Source organism: Brassica oleracea, chromosome C6, assembly GCF_000695525.1.
Source record: "Brassica oleracea var. oleracea cultivar TO1000 chromosome C6, BOL, whole genome shotgun sequence".
Lineage (NCBI taxonomy): Eukaryota > Viridiplantae > Streptophyta > Magnoliopsida > Brassicales > Brassicaceae > Brassica > Brassica oleracea.
The window spans coordinates 32,478,282-32,499,884 of record NC_027753.1 but is presented as its reverse complement, the minus strand read 5'-3'; the positions used below and the strand labels follow the sequence as shown (position 1 = coordinate 32,499,884).

The 21,603-nt window shown below is 36.3% G+C and overlaps 4 protein-coding genes across 6 annotated transcripts; all 4 read left to right on the top strand.

The window, feature by feature from the left end:
- The first annotated feature begins 294 nt into the window (after positions 1 to 294).
- Positions 295 to 2,642, top strand: LOC106298362 (ranBP2-type zinc finger protein At1g67325-like). Of its 2 annotated transcripts, none has more exons than XM_013734472.1 (9): positions 295 to 468; positions 646 to 691; positions 779 to 894; positions 1,008 to 1,367; positions 1,456 to 1,504; positions 1,588 to 1,697; positions 1,857 to 1,884; positions 1,954 to 2,108; positions 2,346 to 2,642. In XM_013734472.1, exons 1-9 carry the CDS (start codon positions 460 to 462, stop codon positions 2,346 to 2,348), a joined length of 876 nt encoding a protein of 291 aa, XP_013589926.1. In that variant the 5' UTR covers positions 295 to 459; the 3' UTR covers positions 2,349 to 2,642. The 2 variants fall into 2 exon arrangements, with proteins under 2 accessions (XP_013589926.1, XP_013589925.1); XM_013734471.1 differs by having other exon boundaries at positions 1,851 to 1,884.
- Positions 2,643 to 6,097: 3,455 nt separating this feature from the next.
- Positions 6,098 to 11,535, top strand: LOC106300692 (calmodulin-binding transcription activator 4-like). The gene is given in 14 exon segments (XM_013736895.1): positions 6,098 to 6,310; positions 6,400 to 6,525; positions 6,606 to 6,721; positions 6,858 to 6,946; positions 7,038 to 7,092; positions 7,176 to 7,815; positions 7,891 to 7,979; positions 8,093 to 8,177; positions 8,247 to 8,452; positions 8,543 to 9,144; positions 9,795 to 10,353; positions 10,826 to 11,110; positions 11,237 to 11,266; positions 11,268 to 11,535. Coding segments are annotated over 14 exon segments (2,961 nt in total). The 5' UTR covers positions 6,098 to 6,300; the 3' UTR covers positions 11,337 to 11,535.
- Positions 11,536 to 12,652: 1,117 nt separating this feature from the next.
- Positions 12,653 to 15,773, top strand: LOC106296392 (probable plastidic glucose transporter 2). Of its 2 annotated transcripts, none has more exons than XM_013732520.1 (13): positions 12,653 to 12,808; positions 12,959 to 13,196; positions 13,281 to 13,348; positions 13,513 to 13,645; positions 13,724 to 13,823; positions 13,906 to 14,018; positions 14,115 to 14,208; positions 14,365 to 14,524; positions 14,650 to 14,793; positions 14,895 to 14,968; positions 15,056 to 15,144; positions 15,230 to 15,344; positions 15,422 to 15,773. In XM_013732520.1, exons 2-13 carry the CDS (start codon positions 12,985 to 12,987, stop codon positions 15,602 to 15,604), a joined length of 1,485 nt encoding a protein of 494 aa, XP_013587974.1. In that variant the 5' UTR covers positions 12,653 to 12,808; positions 12,959 to 12,984; the 3' UTR covers positions 15,605 to 15,773. The 2 variants fall into 2 exon arrangements, with proteins under 2 accessions (XP_013587974.1, XP_013587975.1); XM_013732521.1 differs by having other exon boundaries at positions 12,653 to 12,862.
- Positions 15,774 to 18,263: 2,490 nt separating this feature from the next.
- Positions 18,264 to 20,490, top strand: LOC106299796 (galactose oxidase-like). The gene is made up of 2 exons (XM_013735810.1): positions 18,264 to 18,802; positions 19,030 to 20,490. The coding sequence occupies exons 1-2, from the start codon at positions 18,353 to 18,355 to the stop codon at positions 20,359 to 20,361; spliced, it is 1,782 nt and encodes a 593-aa protein (XP_013591264.1). The 5' UTR covers positions 18,264 to 18,352; the 3' UTR covers positions 20,362 to 20,490.
- Positions 20,491 to 21,603: the final 1,113 nt, after the last annotated feature.

Genomic DNA, 21,603 nt, shown 5'->3' with positions numbered 1-21,603 from the left:
CTTACGTGTTTTCTGATATTTGTAAAAAGGAAATGAATGTAAAATTATTTTTAAGCAATAAGTAGACAGAGTTAGATATGTTGTTTACAGATAGACAACAATTTGAAAACTAGGTTTAATTTCTCAAAAGGTTTGATTGGATTACAAAAACCAGAAATTATTCCAAAAACTAGAAACAATCAAGGCTTTAAATTTTTGTTCTATAATAAAAACTCAATCATACCAGATTAAATCCGGTCTAATCATATTGATCCATAACCTAATTTTTTTTAGTTTTTGTTTGTCTGGTATATGTTTCGAAGTACTTGTCTCATTACTCTATAAAACCAATCTCGTGCTTACTTTCACCTCGTGTTTTTTTAATCTCCTCCCGACCGGACCAAGTTTAATCTTTTAGGGTAAAAAGTCGCCACCGTCTCAGCCTCCTTCTCCGCTTGTCTCGCAGACAATTCCGCATCTATGTCTCAGGTACACTTCCCTCCTTCTTACACTGCTGGCAAAGAGTATCTCAGATCTAACTCTGAGTCGAGACATAGCTTCTTTCTTCTGCTTGATTCATTGAAAATAGTATTTCTATCAATAGGGAGAACCATTTCAATTGATCTTAGTCTGATTAGGTGAATTTGACTGATGTTTTTTTTGTAGGTAGACAACAGAAACTCGTCAGCTGCTAAGCGTGCTAGAACTGACGGTACGGACATTTAAACTATACGGTTGTGTCCTCAAAGTGTACATTCTAGTTTTTATTTTTGAATTATTCTGTTTTGATGGTGGATAGGGGGACGCAGAGAAGATGATTGGACCTGTCCTAGCTGTGGCAATGTCAATTTTTCATTCAGGACTACTTGCAATATGCGTAATTGCACTCAGTCTAGACCTGCTGATCACAATGGAGTAAGTTGACTACTAGATAATGACTTTTTAGATTATCTACTTGGTTTCTCTCTATAAATTATTTACATACCTTTTTTTTTTGATGGTTTATATGTTTGTGTATCTGTTCACAGAAGTCTGCTCCCAGACCTATGCAACCACATCAAAGTTTCTCATCACCCGGGAGATATTTAGGATCCGGGGCTCCCTCTCCAGTACTTATGGGCGGCTCTCCATATGGATCCTCTCTCTTTAACGGGTCGTCTATGCCTCCTTACGACGTTCCCTTCTCTGGGGGCTCGCCTTATCATTTTAACTATAATAGCCGATTTCCTCCTGCTGGGCCTCATTACAGACCGTTCCATATGTCTGGCCCACCTTCGCCGTACCATGGTCGGTCTATGATGGGGAGTGGCATGTATGGAATGCCTCCACCTCCCATGGACAGGTATGGCTTTGGGATGGCTATGAGTCCTGCTGCTGCTGCCGCTATGGTATGTATAAAAAAATTTAGATGAATGGTTCTGATGACATGCAAAATCTCAGGTATGGAACTTTTAACAATGTGTGTGTTCTTTGTAGATGCCAAGACCAGGAGGGTACTTTGCAGATGAAAAATCACAAAAGAGAGGTATTTGCTAGTCTCTGGGTATGCTTTTTCCCACTTCTATATATTTTACTGTGATAGTCAAACTTGATTGTGTTCATTTACAGATTCATCTCGTGAGAATGATTGGGCATGTCCGAATTGTGGTAATGTAAACTTCTCGTTTAGAACTATGTGTAACATGAGAAAGTGCAACACTCCAAAGCCTGTGCCCCAGGTTTGTGCAGCTCCTTTTTTTTGGCTTTATCACTTTTAAATCCAAGGCTTGACTAGTTAAGTATTAAACAAACAGATTACTTAATCTTGTAGATGGGTTATTTGGATAAATTTTGGGATTGTTTTCGTAATCACTGACCTTTAAATCTTATAGTTGCAGCAGTGTGGAAGCTCAGACAAAACCTCCAGTAAGTCTCTCTTTGCGGCTTGTGTAATAGATCTTTGAGATTGGCGTATTGACATTTGTTGTTGATCAGATCAAAAGGCACCGGAAGGGAGCTGGAAGTGTGACAGCTGTGGGAACATAAACTATCCGTTCAGGAGCAAATGCAACAGGCAAAACTGTGGAGCTGATAAACCAGGGGACCAGTCGAACGAATCTCCTTCCAATGCACCACAAGATAACGATCAGGTGTGTCATGCGATGTATTTGTGCGGTCACATTTACATGTTAATAAACTGTTTGCCTCAAAAACTTGCATATGTAACAGCCTGTCTAGATTTCTTGTCTTATTCGTTTATGAAAATTTATGCAATCTTTCTTAGATCTCTGACTATGTTATATATTTTGGATACCCAATTTAGAGAGGAAGGATGTCTAAAGGTCTCTGAACGGTGTGTGTTTTAAAATTTTTGTGGTATGTTCCAGTGAGTCGTGTAGACATGTTTGGGGGTTGAGAAGGGTGTCTGATCCAGCGGGTGTCGGTAATGTCAGTCAAATGTTGCGTCAGGTCGTCCATGTTGCAGTGGTCGTCAGGTTGCTTCTATGCACATGTCTCTGTTACCTCTCTTTGGGTCAGCTGTGTTGTACTATTAATGCATAACTTGTTTGTTTTTATCTACTTTGTTGTCGTTATGGATCTTTGCTATAGAATCCAGGACCAGGTCTATTCTGTTTACATCCTGAGATCTTAGTTGGTACTTTTGGTTATACATTGATTGGTTATATATTAGGGTAGAGAAAGTAGGAGCTAATGTGTGGGTTTTGTAGGTAGAAATTAAGTAACTGGTAGTCTAGTAAAAGTGATTGATTTCTTTAAGATGGAAAGCATAATACAAAATGTTTGGAAAAAAACATTTATGTAGATATGTTGTATCTATCACAAAACTGGACAATTATATAGAAAAATAGTCATCGACTTAGCCGTGTTGGTGTTAGTCGTTTGAATCTTAAAATGATTTTAGAAATCTTAACTAGGATTTAGAAATTGCTTGTAAGTATTCACTAATTTCTAAATCTAACCACAACAACCAGTGCTATCACCATGTCGGCAATCACTCCGGCCATAGCCGTGCTGAACAACCCATTTGCTCCAAAAACGATAAATTCGTGCTGGAACATTATAGCACATGCAACTGGCTAGCAAACTAACGTATGGAATGGCTGCAGCAACCAAAAAAACTTGTGCAACGTGCCAATGTTGCGGGCTGTCAAACCATAAAATGAAGATTGACCAACCGAGAATGGTGATGAACAAGAGTACTCCTTTATCAACACTTGAACCTAATCCAAAATCTATTAGTAATCCTATAAAACCTACAAGACCATTTATGTGCCTTTTCGGTTAGGACAAACAAGATAAAAAAAAGAGAAATTACTCAAAATGACTCTAAAAAAAAATGACGAGGATATGGTAATTACATGCCTCGCGGAAGAAGATCAGATTCTCGATCAAAATTTACATTTAGCACAAACCCCAAATGTCGACAGAGTAGTGTAGGGCGAAACAGAATCCTCTTTGGTCATGACCGCAATATGGACGGCTTAAAAGCAACTATAGTGTTGTGTCTACTTTGTTTTCGGAACAATTTCTTAGACGATGGATACTCCTAGATAGATCATCAGGGATTGGCTAAATTTTGGGACTTTACCAGATGTAGTAAAACATGAGGTATTGGTAGGAATATCGTGTGATGCTGCCATGCTGGTATCAACCACCCCAACCAATACTTGGAGGAGAGTCAAAAGATTTTGAAATCCAAGACGCTAGCTGCTCCAGTTTAATCCTTGTGTGGTTTAATGTAGTAAATAATGAATCCGTGACATCGAGGAGCACATTTACTTACTGATCCAGAGTGGTATGCAATTAGGCGCAGAGTTAGGTTTTTGGGAATTTTAAATAGTCCGTAGTATTTCATACAATGATCACCGACATGCTCGCATGCAATGTAGTTAATGAAAACTGTAAGGACAATGGTACGTTTAACCAAGGTTTCGATGATGTCTGTTCCTTACTATTCTTCTTTCGTTTTCATTCCTCGTAAGACCATCTCCAACCCACCCTTATTTCTATCTCTATATTTTTCCCTAAAATAGAAAAACTCTATTATAGAGGTGAAAATGCTCTAATGTATGCCTATATAATAGAGTTCTTCTATTTATAGGGGAAAATATAGAGATATGATATTTTTACCTCTAAATATAGAGGCAAAAAGTAACATTCCTCTATATTTTCCTCTAAAATAGAAGAACTCTATTATAGAGACATACATTAGAGCATTTTTAGCTCTATAATAGAAATTTTTATTTTAGAGGAAAATATAGAGGCGTACATTGGAGATGCTGCATGCCGTGGCTTTCATTGTATGCTTACAAATAATAGCTAAAGAAGATGAAAAAAGAATAAACATTTATGGTGGGTACGTATAATAGGACACGGTTTATAATATTAACTAATGAGTGGGAGTGATTGTGTTTACGTGCTAGCTGTTCAGTCTAAATCAATAATTCAAGACAGTGCACGTGAGGGTGAATGCAAATGTTGGAGCAATATGTTTTTAGATATCCTTTATCCAATGATGGTTTGTGTTAAAATTGCATCTGAGGCTTTCATTTCAAGAATCTGGTAAACTATTAGAGAAAATTCAACTCCTAATAAAACATGTCATACATAAACCTTTTTTTAGTTTTGGCACACATAAAAGAAAGTCGCGATATATGATAAAACCACATATATTATCAAAACTACTCCCTTTATTTTATATTAAGTGTCATTTTAGCATTTTTCTTGTTACATAAAAATTGTCACTTTAAAATTTCAATGCAAAATTTATTAATTTTTCAGCTAAAATTAATTCCAAAGTGCATTGATCTTATAAATTTATCTCAAATGCTATTAGTCTAACAGAAACTTAATTATATTTCATTCACTTTTTTAATCTGTGTGAAAAATGTCAAATTGACACTTATTTAGAAACGGATAGAGTATATGATTGACTTGACTAGAGCACATCTAAAATGTTCTTTTTAGCTGGGATACAAATATCAAAAATGGAGTAAGTCAAGTTCCTAACTTCAATCATGCAGTAATTATTTTCATATATATATATATATATGATAGATGTTTAGGGAAACATTGTGTAGTCAAATATATAAGGTGACACTCTTTGTTTTTCTTTTCCATGTGAAAAAAAAAATCATTCAAAAATGCTGGCGTGGACACAATGCAACTAAAACCCACTCCGGAGCAGAGCAGCTTACATGAACAAAGAACAAGAACACCCACGCTCCTACAAAAAGTAAATTACAAACCCACTATGATAGTAGTACACTAAACTTGCAAAAGTCTCTAAACTCTTTGTTTATTTTTTCCTTCTTAATAGACGCTTGTTTTCTTCCGTAGCTTGGCATTTGGCAATGAGAACGTCGGGGTGGTCAATTATTAACGAGAAAGAAGATAGTTAAAGGTAATGACAACTGTATCCTCAAGTTGATTTGTTTTTGTATCGTCGTGCTATACTGCTACTTCCAAGCCCCGTTCGGAAACGCGCTAGGCGCTAATCGGGCGGTCGGATTGGACCTAGCGTCTAAAGAGAAAATCAGGGATTAATCAGAAATTATGCGGGCGGATTTTTTAGATGATTTACTATGTTATAAAACATGTTAATCTTTAATTGTGTATAACATTAATACATTTTCATGTTTAAGATTGTATAAACACACACAAATAGAATATATAAACTTAATATAGTGTAATTTTCATCAAAATTATGAATATAAATGATATTTATAAAATTTTAGATCAAATAAACAAATAAAAATATTATTTAAAAAAAAAAAAAAAAAAAAAAGATTAGACGGCCGCCTAGGCGGCTAGGCGGTCTAGACGGAAAAAATCGGATATCCGATTTTTTAAACCAATTTGGCATAAATCAGGACAGAAGAGTGACGCGTAGCGTTTAGACGGCTATGCGGCCGATTTTTAGAACAGAGCTTCAAAGTTTACAATATTAAAGTCAAAAACGAGTTTGGGGACTGTTTCCGTAATTTACTTGATAGCTCTTTTTAGCTGCGACAACGACAATTAATTAAATTAATTAACTCCCAGTATAGGACACGAGGGTACCGACTATTATTTTATCCTACAAATAGTGTCGCTTCGATAACAATGGAACGCGCCACAGAGGATCACCTTACCTGGCATCATTACATCCATCTTCGTGGCTATCTGTCGGAAACTGTGTCCCAAAGCAGAATATTGGTCAGTCCGTTAGTCAAATTCTTACAGCCAAAGGAACAACGAAGACCAAACTGACTTGACCCTCATGTGATTGATTGATTTCTCAACTACAATTCTTCTGGAAAATCTCAAAGTCAGCTGGCTATGCAGTCCGGTGAGTTTCTCAGATTACTAAAGGCTGAACCTTTCGTTTTCCTCCGTTGACTTAAAAAAAGGCTAAATCTTTTTTTTTTTTTGGTTTAGAATACGATGTTAGTACTCTGTACCAAGAAGCGCATACTCGTTGGTTGAAACCTCCCGAGGTGCACTTCATTTTGCTGAATCATGAACGATATCGGCTAACAGATAAGCCACCTCATAAGCCTACAAGTAAGCTTTGACTTTTGCTCTCTTTATTTTACTGGTTTGAGACAGAACGATGTTGGTGTTGATTGCAAGGCTTTTCTCAGGTGGATCGGTGTTGCTTTACAATAAAAGGGTTCTTAAGTTCTTCCGTAAAGATGGTCATCAATGGAAGAGAAAGAAGGATGGTAGGGCTATTGCCGAAGCTCACGAACGTCTTAAGGTGAGAGATAGTTACTTCACTTTGTTGCTATGTTCGTGGCAACTTAGATTTAATTTGATTATGGTTAACAATAGATGATGTAGATATGTTCTTTAAGGTTGCTAATGACTCTTTTGATGTTTGTTTTATGGAACAGGTGGGTAACGTGGAGGCTTTGCAATGTTACTATGCACATGGAGAGCATGAACCTTCTTTCCAGAGGCGTATCTACTGGATCCTAGACCCGTGAGTTTATGTACCTTCTTCTCTCTTTTGATGTGTATACCAAAAATGATATGTATACTAACGTATAAGTTTATTACTCTTTATATGTCAGGGAATACGAACATATTGCCCTTGTTCATTACAGGGATGTGAGTGATGGAAAAGAGGTGACTTTCTTTGTTATATTACTACAAGCTCTGAACCTTTCGGTTTCTTTTGTATGACGTTGTGGTTTGCTTGAACTTTTCAGGGAAAACACTCTAGTGGAACCGTTGTGCAGTTTTCACCGAATCCTTCGAATCTCTTTTCAAGTCCAGTCTCCATTGGGACTCAGAATGCAAGCTACAGTCACCTCATTGGTGATTCTACCGACATACATCAGCACCATTCGTCTACTTCGCCGGGTGTTAACTCTGACGTTGTCTTTAAGAGTAACGGAGTTGAGACCACCCCGAAAGGCAGTGGAAGTTCTTATGAGTTTGAGACCAGGGAGGCTTTAAAGAGGCTTGAGGAACAACTTAGTCTTGGTGATGATAATAATGTTGTTCATAACGAAAGTTTGGATGGTCTCCAGTTTCTAGACTTTAGTACGGATGTTGATCACCTTGTTCCACCACTAGCGACTGTGCATCAGCGACCAGAGAGTAGCAGCAAACTAGGGAGATGCTACGGAGGGTATGTTGGAGGAGCCCAATATAATGTGAGTACTGTAGGTTCACCACTCCATAGTTTGAATAGTCTCCTATCTTTAGAGTGTACGGAGGAGATCAATGCTCAACCAGCAGCTGGACATCAGAGAGCAGAGAATAACAGGCTGGGGAGATGTTACGGAGGGTATATTGGAGCTGAATATCATTCCAACAATCTCATGCTCGTAAAGAATGATTCAGGCAAGCCAAACTTATACATCATTGATTTTCGATATCAGTTTTTTTTTTCTTACTGCTTCATCATTCTTCATACAGGTGGTAGTGGAGGGAGTGGTGATCAAAAGGCTGAATCCTGGAAAGATGTGCTGGAGGCATGTGAGGCTTCTATAGCTCTTAACTCTGAGGTAAATCCTCTCATTTAATTAAATGAAATGTGGGATCAAGACTATCTTTTATCTGTTAATTATGAATCTTAGGAGTAAGATTTTTCAAACTAAACTGTTTTTGTTGAAAGCAGGGAAGCACACCAAGTTCAGCTAAAGGATTGCTAACTGGAATGCAGGAAGATTCTAACTTGAGTTACAGCAACCAGGCTGACCAAGGTATTTCATCTGTTAGGCTTCATACCTTGTTTGACATGGATTTGTTCTGATACTTATCTTGAAAATCAGCTACATTGTTGTTGCCTCAAGAACTTGCTTCTTCTTTTGAACTTCCTACTTGTTATTCTGAGCTGGGAGCTCTAGCAACTAATGCCAACAACAGTAGAATGGAGTTGCCTTTCGAGCAAGTAATGAATCAGACAGTTGCATATAAGCAAAAGTTTACTATCCAGGACATATCACCAGAGTGGGGTTACGCTAATGAAACTACAAAGGTCTAATCTCTTACTACATCCTTAATAGATTCTTATCTGATTAGAACAAATGGTTGGTGTGTAATTGGATTTTTCATTTTGACAAAGCAGGTGATAATCATTGGATCATTTCTCTGTGATACAACATGGTCTTGCATGTTTGGGAGTACTGAAGTTCCTTTTGAGATCATTAAGGAAGGCGTTATACGGTGCCAAGCCCCTCCATGTGGCCCTGGCAAAGTGAATCTATGCATTACTTCTGGAGATGGACTCTCGTGTAGCCAAATAAAGGAGTTTGAGTATCGTGAGAAGCCTGATGACACGTCTTGCCCTTGGAGCAGTCGAGATGAGCTTTTGTTACTTGTAAGGCTTGTGCAAACACTTGTATCGGACAGTAAAAGTAACCTAGAGCCATGGAGCCATATCTTAGAAACGATCCTAGATGGCACTGCAACATCATCAAGTACTGTTGATTGGCTTCTACAAGAACTGCTTAAAGACAAGCTGGATGTGTGGCTGTCTTCAAGACCCCGCCAAGATGAAGATCAAACATCTTGTTGTTCTCTGTCAAAGCAAGAACAAGGCATTATTCATATGGTTGCGGGCCTTGGCTTCGAGTGGGCACTCCATCCAATTCTTGCTCGTGGAGTCGGTGTGGATTTTCGTGATATTAATGGATGGAGTGCTCTTCATTGGGCTGCACGTTTCGGGAGGTGAGCAGCCTAGACAACTAACTAGCCTTGGGCATTCAGCTTTAGAGGTTTAGATACGTTCGGGTATTTAGAGAATTTGATTCGGTTTCAGTTCGGTTATTTCGGTTTTTGGTTCGGTTCTAGTAAAAAGAGAACTGGCTGATATCCATGGGAATTTCGGATCTCATTCGGTTCCAGTTTTTCGGCTAATTTAAGTTAAAAGGTCAGAAAATTTTGGAGTTTTCAGAAAAAATATTAGATTTTTTTGGGCATACTGATATAAATTTGAATAATTTGAACAATTTTAAATATTTTAGATAAAAAAGTATTATGGTAGTTCATTTTTTTTTTTGGTATTTCAGTTTATAAAAATGTTTTTAAATTATTTGATTATTGTAAAACCAAATATAGTTAAGATTTATAAGTATATAAACTATATTATAAAAATTCAGAAACCACTCGGTTTTAGGTTCCGATTCAGTTTCGTTTTTTTCGGTTCTAGAAATATAAGATCTGCTTGGATAATTGATAGGATCCAACCCAAACCGAAACTCATTTTTAGGTTCAGTTCGTTTTGGTTTTTGGTTCTGGGTAAATAGGCCTTAAGACCAACACTGTGTTTTCAACTTTTTTTTAGACAATAAGTGATACTGTTTCGTTTGTTGTGGTAGTGAAAAACTGGTGGCTGCCCTTATAGCATCAGGGGCATCAGCTGGAGCAGTGACTGATCCCACTGCCCAAGACCCAGCCGGTAAAACTGCAGCTTCAATAGCTGCCTCTAATGGCCACAAGGGTCTTGCAGGTTACTTATCAGAGGTGGCGTTAACAGACCATCTCTCCTCGCTCACACTCGAAGAAACCGAAAGTTCTAAAGACACTGCGCACTTACAAGCAGAGATGACTTTGAATTCCATCTCGGAACGAAGCCCACATTCACTGAAAGACACGCTGGCTGCAGTGAGAAACGCAGCTCAAGCAGTTGCGAGAATCCAAGCAGCATTTCGTGCACATTCGTTTAGAAAGCGACAGCAGAGAGAAGCAGCTATGGCTGCTTACTTTCAAGAGTATGGGATCTATGCAGATATCAAAGGGGTCTCGGCCATGTCTAAGCTAGCCTCTGGAAATGTAAAGAGCTACCATTCGGCAGCTTTATCTATTCAGAAGAATTACCGTCGCTATAAACGCCGAAAAGAGTTTCTTTCGCTTCGCCAGAAAGTTGTGAAGATACAGGTAATTTAACAGCTCTCATGAGATGATGTTGCTTCCTAGGCTGCGGTTTTGGTTTATTCGTTATTTCGGTTCCGGTATTTTTGGTTCCGTTTTTTCGGTTTTCACTTTGGTTTTTTATTTTATTTCCCAAAATAACTGATTTTTTTGTTTAGGTTAGACTTTGGTATAATTTTCTTAAAAAAATCAGATATTTTCAGTTGTTTTTAATAAGTTCGGTTAATTTGGTTCGGTTGTTTTCGTTATTTTTCGTTTTTTCTTTTTTGAAAAATGAAAACCAGATCGAACCAAAAACCGAATTATTTTTCAAAACCCTACCGAACTAAAACAGACTCCAAATCATAACCAAACGAAAACCGAAAATTTTGGTTCTGTTCGGCTTGTTCGGTTCCGACAAAATCCGCAGGCCTATTGCTTACCATTAGCCTTTAGTGTTCTCCTTGCAGCTTTTTATTATCTTGTTATTTGTGTGCAGGCTCATGTTCGAGGTTACCAAATAAGGAAGCATTACAAGGTTATATGCTGGGCGGTAGGGATATTAGATAAGGTTGTACTGAGGTGGAGGAGAAAAGGAGCTGGGCTAAGAGGGTTCAGGCAAGACGTAGAAGACAGTGAAGAGGAAGATATTCTCAAGGTGTTTCGTAAGCAGAAAGTAGATGCTGCAGTGAACGAGGCTTTCTCACGTGTTCTGTCCATGGCTAACTCTCCAGAGGCTCGCCAGCAATACCACCGCGTGCTCAAGAGATACTGTCAGACAAAGGTGAGTGTAGGATAGTGTGATATGAACCTATACTATATAATGCACCAAGTTAGTCCCATTTCAGATCAATGAGACTAAATGTAATGGCACCAAGTATTGGAATGAATATTTTATTCTTGTAAGCAGGCTGAGCTTGGGAAGACAGACATTAGGAGAAGGTGGTGATGAGGATGAAGATTTGTTTGACTTGGCTGATATGGAAGATGACAGTTTGTTTGCACTTTAGAGGTTGTAGTAGTGTGTAGTAAGTAGATTTATGAAGTTTCAAGAGTGATAGTTTGGTAGAGTTGCAATGAAGAAGAAAACAAGGCAGAATGATGTTGTTCTTACTTGTTAGTAGTAGTGGCTAGCGTCTGTAAATGATCTATTTAGTCTTTATGGTGGCTAACTTATTTACATAACAAGTATGTATTTACTTTGTTTTGCTCCTCCACATTTTTTTCTTTCAAGTATTAAAAAGTTGATAAATTGAATTACAAACTAATTTTGTTAGAAACTTTTTAAATATAATATGGAGAGATCTCATGAGATATATATATAGTTATATATATATATATATATATAGTTATATATAAATGAAATACATGATTAATTAACACTAAAATTTAACAGATTTTTTTTTAATAATTTATTCGAATTTACTAGATATAATTTTCAGTGTGGTTTCTAGCATGTGCTTAGGGCATCTCCAATGAGACTCTATTTTTTTCTCTATAATTTACACTATAATAGAATTATTCTATTTTAGTGTAATTTTTACTCTAGTTATATTACTATATAATAGAGTAAAATTATAGAGTGAAATATAGAGGAATGTCACTTTTCCACTCCAAATATAGAATAAAATATGACATTCTTCTATATTTCACTCTATAGTGAAACACTATTAGAGCAAAAGTTACGTTATAATAAAGTTATTATATTTTAGTGTAAATTATAGAAGAAAAAATAGAGTTATCTTAAGTCTGACTGGTGACCATTCTGGGAACAAGAAAAATGAAGAAGAACGGATGTTCTTTCTCAAATTTTAGAAGAAATGATTTTGTTTTTTACATTTTTTACAGAAAAATGAATGAAAAAGACCGAGGAAAAAAAATTATTTCTTATGAATGGTAATATTTTTTAGGAACGTTAGGAAATGCATTGTTCCTCGTGTCTCTATTCACACTTTCCATTTACACCATGTCCCTTCTTTTTATTTCATTTCCACATAACAATTTGAGTCCTAAATCTATTAATAGCGGATAGTTTTAGGATCTTAATTTTTAAATTGATAATAGTATAACTAACATTTTGTGAAAAAACAATTATATGAGCCGGGCTCGATAATACTCCCCACCTTGTTACACATGCTAAAATCATTATAAGAAAACAATTACGAAACTGTTAGTAATTAACAAAAGATGAGGTCACCGACAAAAAAGAAAAATCTAGCGACTAGCAACAAATTGTACGAGGGTGTGACACGTGCGTTTAATTAATGGACGCAAATTGATGTTGAGTAGAATGGTAGAAAGCAAAAAGAGAGAAAAGCACATGATTCTCGTTTGACGTTTTGTCGTCTAATTGGGCAATGCGCACGTTAGCGATCACGGCTCACCGTTGCCTCTCTTCTTCTTCTTCTTCCTCTTGAAGCTTCTCCTCCTCCTTTATTGAGAGACATCTTGTGACCTCTGCTTTCTCATCTTAATCTAATCCGTAAGTTCTTCCATCTTATGCTCGTCGTGCTCTGTTCTGATTCTTCGTATTCGCGTAATGATTCTCGCTGATTATCCGAGTTTTGGAAACTTTTGATTGATCTTTAGCTTTCGATTTCTAATTTTCGTTCGAATCTGAATCAATACACAGTGTGAAAAATCAAAGGGATCTGCCGCATGTGGGGTTCGCAATCGTCTTCGATGTACAAGAGAACGCCATCGAGAGATTATTCTCCAGTGGTCGACGTCGAAGATAACTCACGTCTCTTACTGGATGATGATGACGACGCGAGCAAGGAAACGGAAACCACGAATCCTCCATGGATCTGCTCTCTCCCACACGTCCTTGTCGCTACGCTTTCTTCTTTCCTCTTCGGCTACCACTTAGGGTTCGTCATCATTCCAATCCTTCTTCTTCAATATTACTATTAATGAGAATTGTGTTGATTTTATTCAATGTTTTTTGTTTACAGAGTTGTTAATGAACCGCTTGAAAGCATTTCTTCTGATCTTGGCTTCACTGGAAACACATTAGCTGAAGGTATTACTTACTTACTTTCATCGCATTTAGTTACTTAGGCTTCGAATAGTGACCGATCAAACCGCATCGCAGTTAATAATAACAAAAATTTCTACATATACATATATATTTACCATTCGGACCCTTAGTTAGTCATAACATGTTGCGTTACTTGTTATGTGAAGGCTTGGTGGTTAGTGTATGTCTTGGTGGCGCATTTATTGGATCTTTATTCAGCGGTGGAGCTGCCGATGGACTCGGAAGGCGGAGAGCCTTTCAGCTTTCTGCCTTGCCTATGATCTTAGGTGCTTTCGTTAGGTAATTTTTGTAATCCCTTTATGATCCTTGAGCAAATGTTGACTTTGTTGCTTATGCTATAATGTCTTTATCTCTCAGTGGAGTTAGTAATAGCTTAGCTGTCATGCTTTTGGGGAGATTCTTGGTTGGGACTGGCATGGGTCTTGGCCCACCTGTGGCAGCACTCTATGTCACAGAGGTATATATCAACGTAGTGTGTGGATCTTTCTCTGCTACAAGTTTCAAGCCGCTTATGAAGATTTTTTTCAAATTTTGAGTAGGTATCACCAGCTTTTGTTAGGGGGACTTATGGAAGCTTCATACAGATAGCTACATGTCTGGGACTGATGGCGGCTCTGTTTATAGGGATTCCTGTTCATAACATAACTGGTTGGTAAGAAACTTCATCATAAACTGTTTTGTAGAATCAACTTTTGGTACGCCTCTCTTAATTGTATTGTAACATGTTATATATCGTTATGGTACATAGGTGGCGTGTCTGTTTCTGGTTATCAACCATTCCTGCTGCGGCACTTGCTTTAGGGATGTTCTTCTGTGCCGAGTCTCCCCAGTGGCTATTTAAGGTCTGCTTTACATTTCACAACTTACAATGAAAATGCATCACATTCACACCGATGTTATCGTTTTTGAGCCTGAAAATTACAGAGTTCCGACACTACTGCCCCTCTTTCTTTTCTTTTTGTGATCATTATCTATGAAAGTCTCCTCATCTTATGCAGCAAGGGAGGATAGCTGAAGCAGAAGCTGAGTTTGAGAGGCTACTCGGAGGGTCTCATGTGAAAACAGCTATGGCAGAATTACATAAACTAGAACTAGACAAAACGGACGAGCCAGATTTTGTGACTCTCACCGAGCTCTTATATGGTCGGCATTCAAGAGGTATATAATTTTTATTTCCATTTTCCCGAAAAAATGTAAATGCAAACATGTAATCTATTCTCGTCTATTATATATATTTGTTACCTGGTGTATAGTACTTTGTTATTCACTCGTTCCTTTTGCAGTTGTTTTTATTGGATCAACCCTGTTTGCTTTGCAACAGCTATCTGGTATAAATGCTGTTTTTTATTTCTCTTCTACCGTTTTCAAAAGTGCCGGAGTACCATCAGACATGGCCAACATATTTGTCGGAATCTCAAACCTCTTGGGTAACACTTACCTTCTCCTCCACTTTCTTTTTTCTTTTCAATCGACTTCTCAGTTATATGGATCTCGGAATGTAAATTTGTAACAATGTTGTGATTATCAGGGTCTCTAATCGCAATGGTGTTGATGGATAAAGTAGGAAGAAAGCTTCTTCTCCTTTGGAGTTTCATTGGCATGGTGTGTTGGCACATTTTTTTGTGTTGTTACCCTTTTTTCTTTTGTTCTTATTATCAGTGCTAATGTGGTCTATCTTGATGTGTATAGGCATTAGCAATGGCACTTCAAGTTGGTGCTACAAGTTCATACTTGCCGCATTTTTCGGCTCTGTGTTTATCAGTCGGTGGCACTCTTGTGTAAGTCTCTTTAAAAATCAGAAATTTGTTTTTAATCATTTTTGTTGTTTTAAATAAAAAACTATATTGTCGTTTTTTTTTACAGGTTTGTGCTAACATTCGCCCTAGGAGCTGGTCCAGTGCCAGGTTTACTCCTGCCTGAAATCTTCCCAAGCCGAATCAGAGCAAAAGCTTTGGCTCTCTGCTTGTCTGTGCATTGGGTAATAATAATAACAAACTTGTCGTTTTTAAGTATCTCATGGATTGTGTTCATAACGTTGCTTAACAATGTGTGCAGGTCATAAATTTCTTCGTGGGTTTACTATTTCTGAAGCTGCTTGAGCAGCTTGGTCCTCGGCTACTATACTCGATGTTCTCAACGTTCTGTTTAATGGCGGTGATGTTCGTGAAGAGGAACGTGATCGAGACCAAAGGAAAAACACTTCAAGAGATTGAGATTTCTCTGCTAGCCAAACCATGAATGTGTGTATCCGTTTCCCTTACCTATTCCTTCACTCTGTATTGTCCACTGTTTGAGGTTGTAGATCAAAATATGCTCTAAAAAATAAAATACGATTCTGCTTTCCGGTAGCGTTTGTTAAAATACCCTATCTTGATGACCTATTTGAATGTAAATGTTAGATGAGCTTTGACCCAAAAAAAAAAAAAATGTTAGATGAGCAAACATACATGACTGCAATGAAACTTTACAATTATCTTACAAAAATAAATTTTACATTCTCATCAAAACCGTGAAATCTGTTAAAACTGTAAAATTATATTTCTGTTATAATCATAAAATTATATTTTCTGTAAAATTGCAGATTTATTTTTTTCGAAAAAAACCTAATAAAATTTCATTTTTATCAAAATTGTGAATGTTATTTTTCGTCAAATCACATACTCAAATATACTTCTAATCATTTTTTACTTCTAAATAAAAACTATTATTTCATTTGTAAAAAATAACCAGAAATAATCACCTAAATTAATTATTTAGACAAAAAAACTTAATAATACTTTGACATTCAACCTAAAATTAAATAACTTTTGAAATTTGGCCTATAACTTTTGCACTGTTAAAATCAAATTGCGTAATACATCAACCATCTTAACTTACAATGTTACAGATAAGAGACCAAGTTTCAATATGAGATTAGGAATGCAGAAAGAAACATTCAGAAGGTTCTCAATTAAAATCAATATTAGCGTTAGGTTGTTAAAGTATATGTGCATAAGTAAAACCTAAGTGAACTTTTAAAAATAAAAGAGAAAAAGCTCAGCTGATAGGGGGCTGTTCGTTAGTTTATCCAGATATTCTATCTAGATACAAATGAGAACTAAAGTTCGTTTAGTGTAAAAATCGAAAACATTCAGATGAACTATTAAGATAATTTTTTTTAACATTTACAAAGTTCAAATTTATTTGGCTAAACCAAAATGGACCTTTTAGATGAAGATGGTTCCACCAAAATTAGAAAAATACTAATAATACAATTATCTATATGGACAATTTGAATGTACGTTATAGATGAGAAAACGTACATGCATTTTACAATTATTTTATAAAACAAAATAGTTTTTTGTTAGAATGTAAAATCGCACATTTTGCCAAAACTGCAAATTATATTTTTTGTTAAACCCGTAAATTTAATTCTTCACCAAACTTACAGAATTTTATTTTCTTGTTAAAGATTGTTTTTTTGGTAAAACTCTGAAATTGTATTTTCTTGTCAAAACTGAAAAATTACATGTAGCATGCATATGCTTTAGAAACAAAATATTGAATTCGTTTTATATAAACAGTAGTTTTAAACATAGTTTTTTACTTCAAAACAAAATTGGGATTTAATTATTTCAAAAAATTTAACTGATAATTAATCACCTTAGTTAATTTTCCTGATGCAAAAATTCATATTCTTTGACATTCAACCTAAAACTAGATAGACTTTCATAATTTAGCCAATGGTTTTGTAACGTTAAAATCAAATTGTGTTAATACATAAATTATCTTATCAGTGTTAGAGATAAAAGACCAAGTTTCAATATTTTAGGTTGTCGTATACGTGCATCAGCAACCTTAGCGAACATTTAAATAAAGAAGAAGTAGAGAGAATCGGAAGAATGGGCTATAATTCTGAGGGATAGTTGTGAAAATTTTGTGAACTGGAATATAGAAGACGATGAAAAAAGTTACCAAGGTTTTTTTTAGTTCCTTTTTCGTTTTTTTTTTTAAATCGATTTTTTTCAAAATATAAAAGTGAATATTCCCAAATATTTTGTATCCATATTTTTAGAAACTGATTTCTTATGCGTAGAATACAGCTAATCTGTAGAAATCGGTTTCTACAGTTTTTTAAAATTATAGTAGTGTGTAGATTTTGATTTCTACATGTTTTAGATTTATAGAAAATCTGTAGAAGTCGGTTTCTACGTGTTTTAGATTTATATTAATGTGTAGATTTTGATTTCTAAAGATTTTAGAAGGGTAGGTTAAGCGCAGAATGTGTATTCTAAATATTTTTAGAATACTCATATTTACGTAGATCATGTATTCTAAACATTGTAGATTCAATGAAAAAAGTGGATTTCGTTTTCTACTTCGTAGAATGTCATTTCTATTTTATTTAGAACATAATCTAAAATTTATGATTTCAACTTTTTTATAACTGGAAAAAATACCACTAAGTTCATATAGGTATTTTATCAAAAGTTACTATTTTTCTAATTTTTTTTTGTTTGTAACACTATTTATTAAATTTATTTTCAAATATAGTAAATGGTGTTATAGGAAAAATTGGCACAAAATAGAAATTAGTCTAAAAGAGATATAGTTATCATTTTTTTGCTCTAAAAAAACAATTTTCCCAAAATATAAATATAAATATAAAAAAGAGAGAAAACCTAGCGGAACATAATAAACTGATAGAGAAAAAGGACCAACCATACAAAAGACCTAATTAACATGCATAAACATAGCCGAATATAAAGCCAATAATTTTTAATTTTACATAACACCCGTACAAAAAAATAGACAGTGAGTCTGAGGAATAATTTGCTAACCACTCATTCAGAAAAAAAGAAGACAAAAACAAACAAAAATAAGCTTATAAATTCCCAAAGACATGAGCTTGTTCTCCGAAAAGCAATCATAACCAATAAAACCTGAGACATCGTTTCTCATTGTTTAAGCCAAAATATTTTTTTTTAAAGTAAAAAAGTAAAGAAAATGAGAGCCTCAAGAAGACTCTTATGGAAACTATCTGTCATTGTTTTCTTGGCAGTCTATTCTCAGCCATCCTTTTCGGAGGTAGAAAACTGCCCTGCCGATGCTGGTTCATCTGATACTGGGAACAGACGCGAAGCCGCCGAGCTAAAACCACCAGACCTTAGGGCTGATGGTGTCGACACCGACCCCACCCCCAAAGGTCCTGAAATGAATTGGCCCGGAAAATGGGAGTTATTCCTGAAGAACTCTGGCGTATCCGCTATGCACGCCATTCTTATGCCAAAGATCAACAAAGTCCAGTTTTATGATGCAACCATTTGGAGAATTTCAAAGATCAAGCTCCCTCCTGGTGTACCTTGCCATGTTTATGACACAAAGACAAATGCCATTGATTGTTGGGCTCACTCCGTTCTCATCGATATCGAAACCGGAAACATCAGGCCTCTCGCGGTAAAAATTAAACTACTCATTACTATTGTTCTGCCCAACAGTATGAATATTTGAAATATAGACTCTAAATTACATGTAAATTTTTTTTTATAAGTTATATTTGGTGGCTAAATACACCAAAGTGTTTGGTAACTTATTGCAAATCTTGTCCACATGCTTAAAATACATATCTGAATATAATTAAACATTTTAAGATTTGATGGAGTTGATGGAAATAATATTGGCAGCTTTCGACGGACACATGGTGTTCCTCAGGAGGCTTAACCATAAATGGGACATTGGTAAGCACAGGAGGGTTCCAAGGAGGAGGAAACACGGCGAGATACCTTTCGACCTGCGAAAACTGCGGTTGGGTGGAGTACCCAACCGCATTAGCTGCAAGGAGATGGTACTCAACACAAGCCACTCTCCCTGATGGCAGTTTCATCGTTGTTGGAGGCCGAGACGCTCTCAACTACGAGTATATCTATCAAGAAGGGGTCGACAACAAGAAACTCTATGACTCGCAGCTTCTTAGAGAAACAGATGATCCAGCAGAAAACAATCTATACCCATTTGTTTGGCTCAACACCGATGGTAACCTCTTCATGTTCGCCAACAACCGTTCCATCCTTCTTAACCCGAAAACAAATAGAGTCATCAGAGAGTTCCCTCAGCTCCCTGGCGGTGCCCGTAACTACCCTGGCTCCGCCTCCTCGGCACTTCTCCCCATCCGCCTCGACGTCCAGAACCCTGCCGTCATCCCTGCTGATGTCCTCATCTGCGGTGGCGCAAGACAAGACGCATTCTACCGCGCTGAAACCAAGAAGATCTACGAACCGGCCTTGAAAGACTGCCAGAGGATCAGCCTCAACAGTAAGAACCCTGTATGGGTCACAGAGGCGATGCCAATGCCGCGTGTCATGAGTGATGCTGTCCTCCTTCCCAACGGTGAAGTCATAATCATTAACGGCGTGAGACGTGGAACCTCGGGATGGGGTAACGGCAGAGATCCACTTTTCTCGCCGATCATGTACGCGCCAGACAAACCGTTAGGCCAACGTTTCAAAGAGCTCGCTCCTTCCCCCATCGCGCGCGTGTACCACTCCATCGCACTCGCTCTCCCCGACGGTAAAGTTCTTGTAGGTGGAAGCAACACTAACGACGGTTACAAGTACGATGTTATGTTCCCAACCGAGGTCCGCCTCCAGAAATACTCGCCGCCTTACCTTGACCCGGCGCTCGCCAATTTGAGACCAACTATTGTGAACACCGCTACACCGAAACAGATCAGGTACGGAGAGAGGTTTAACATAAGGATCCACCTCAACCAAAAAGATGTGACGAAGGAGAATGTTAAGGTTACAATGTTGGCACCACCGTTTACTACACATGCTGTGTCGATGAACATGAGGTTGCTCATTTTGGGTATCTTTGATATCAAGAAAGAGGTTCGCGACCTTCATCAGATCCATGCCATTGCTCCTCCGAGTGGAGAGGTTGCTCCTCCTGGCTATTATCTTCTCTTTGTTGTTTACAATGGTGTGCCGAGCGTTGGAGAATGGATCCAAATCGTCTAATTTTAGGTTTCTTACAAGGATAATAATAATGACCATATTTTTGATACGAACCCCTCACCCATAATTTATGTAAAATAAAACCATCTTTTTGCTTGTTGTGAATAATAAATTTTTGATACGTTATAATTACTGTACGTTTTTCTGATTTATATAAGAGAAATGAGAAAAACGTTGCCATGAATATGGTTGTAGAAAGTAGTATGGTAACTCTAACTTTACCTCAAATTTTATACTATTTTTTTAATGAAATGTTAAGTTGTTTTTGATCGAATGTATTTATGAAAAGTGATATTATTTTAAGTCCTTTCTCAAAGTGTTAGTTGTATGAGTTTTATTACCCAACTTTTGATTACCATTTATTTGATCTAACAACTATGGAGATGATTGGAAGTAGTTGTACCTCTAAATCACTTGCCAATCAATCCCTATACATATGAAAGAGTTTTAAGAGCTCACTATATAATAATAAAATTAAATTTTGATTTGCGTTTTAGAAACGCATAATTAGTTTTTGGTTCATTTTAAAATATGAAATTATGTACACAGATTTATAATTATATAATAATAAAAAAATATTATTCATTTATTTAGTTTTTTTTCGTATTATTTTTAATTGTATTTTTGAAGAACTGAAATTGAAATGAAATTATCATCTTCTTAACACATCTCAGTCTCACATTCAAAATCTTACAAATTTAATATATTATGCGCAGTGCCGGTCCGGACTTGTCGGCCGCCTAAAGCGGACCAAAAAAATGTTGCCCCTTTATTATAACTACATTTATTATACTTTTATGTATATGATTAAAATAATACTAGATAGTGTTAAAATTAGAGATATTTTCAAAAAAAAGCATTAAAACATTAAAACATTATTTTTAATTTATATTGTCTGTTTTTTCCTTATTTTTGAATAAAAAATTTCAAGTCTGTTTTTTATTATTTGGTTAATTTTATTATTTTAGCAGCATTTTTTAAAAATTCAAAAAGAACAAAAATATAATTTATAGATAAATAAAACATATAATAAAGTGGGTTTTTCCCAAAACTAACCCACAACTTGATTTTAATCCCAAACCTATACCCAAACTTGAATCAAATGCAAAACTAACCTAAAAGCCTAGTGAAATTACAGCTCAACCTCTTGAGACCAAACAAAAAAACGGAAGCCATTTTTACAAATATAGCCCCAGTAAATCGTCTGAGTCATCTGAGATGTTGGAAGTCGTCTGGACGACTGAA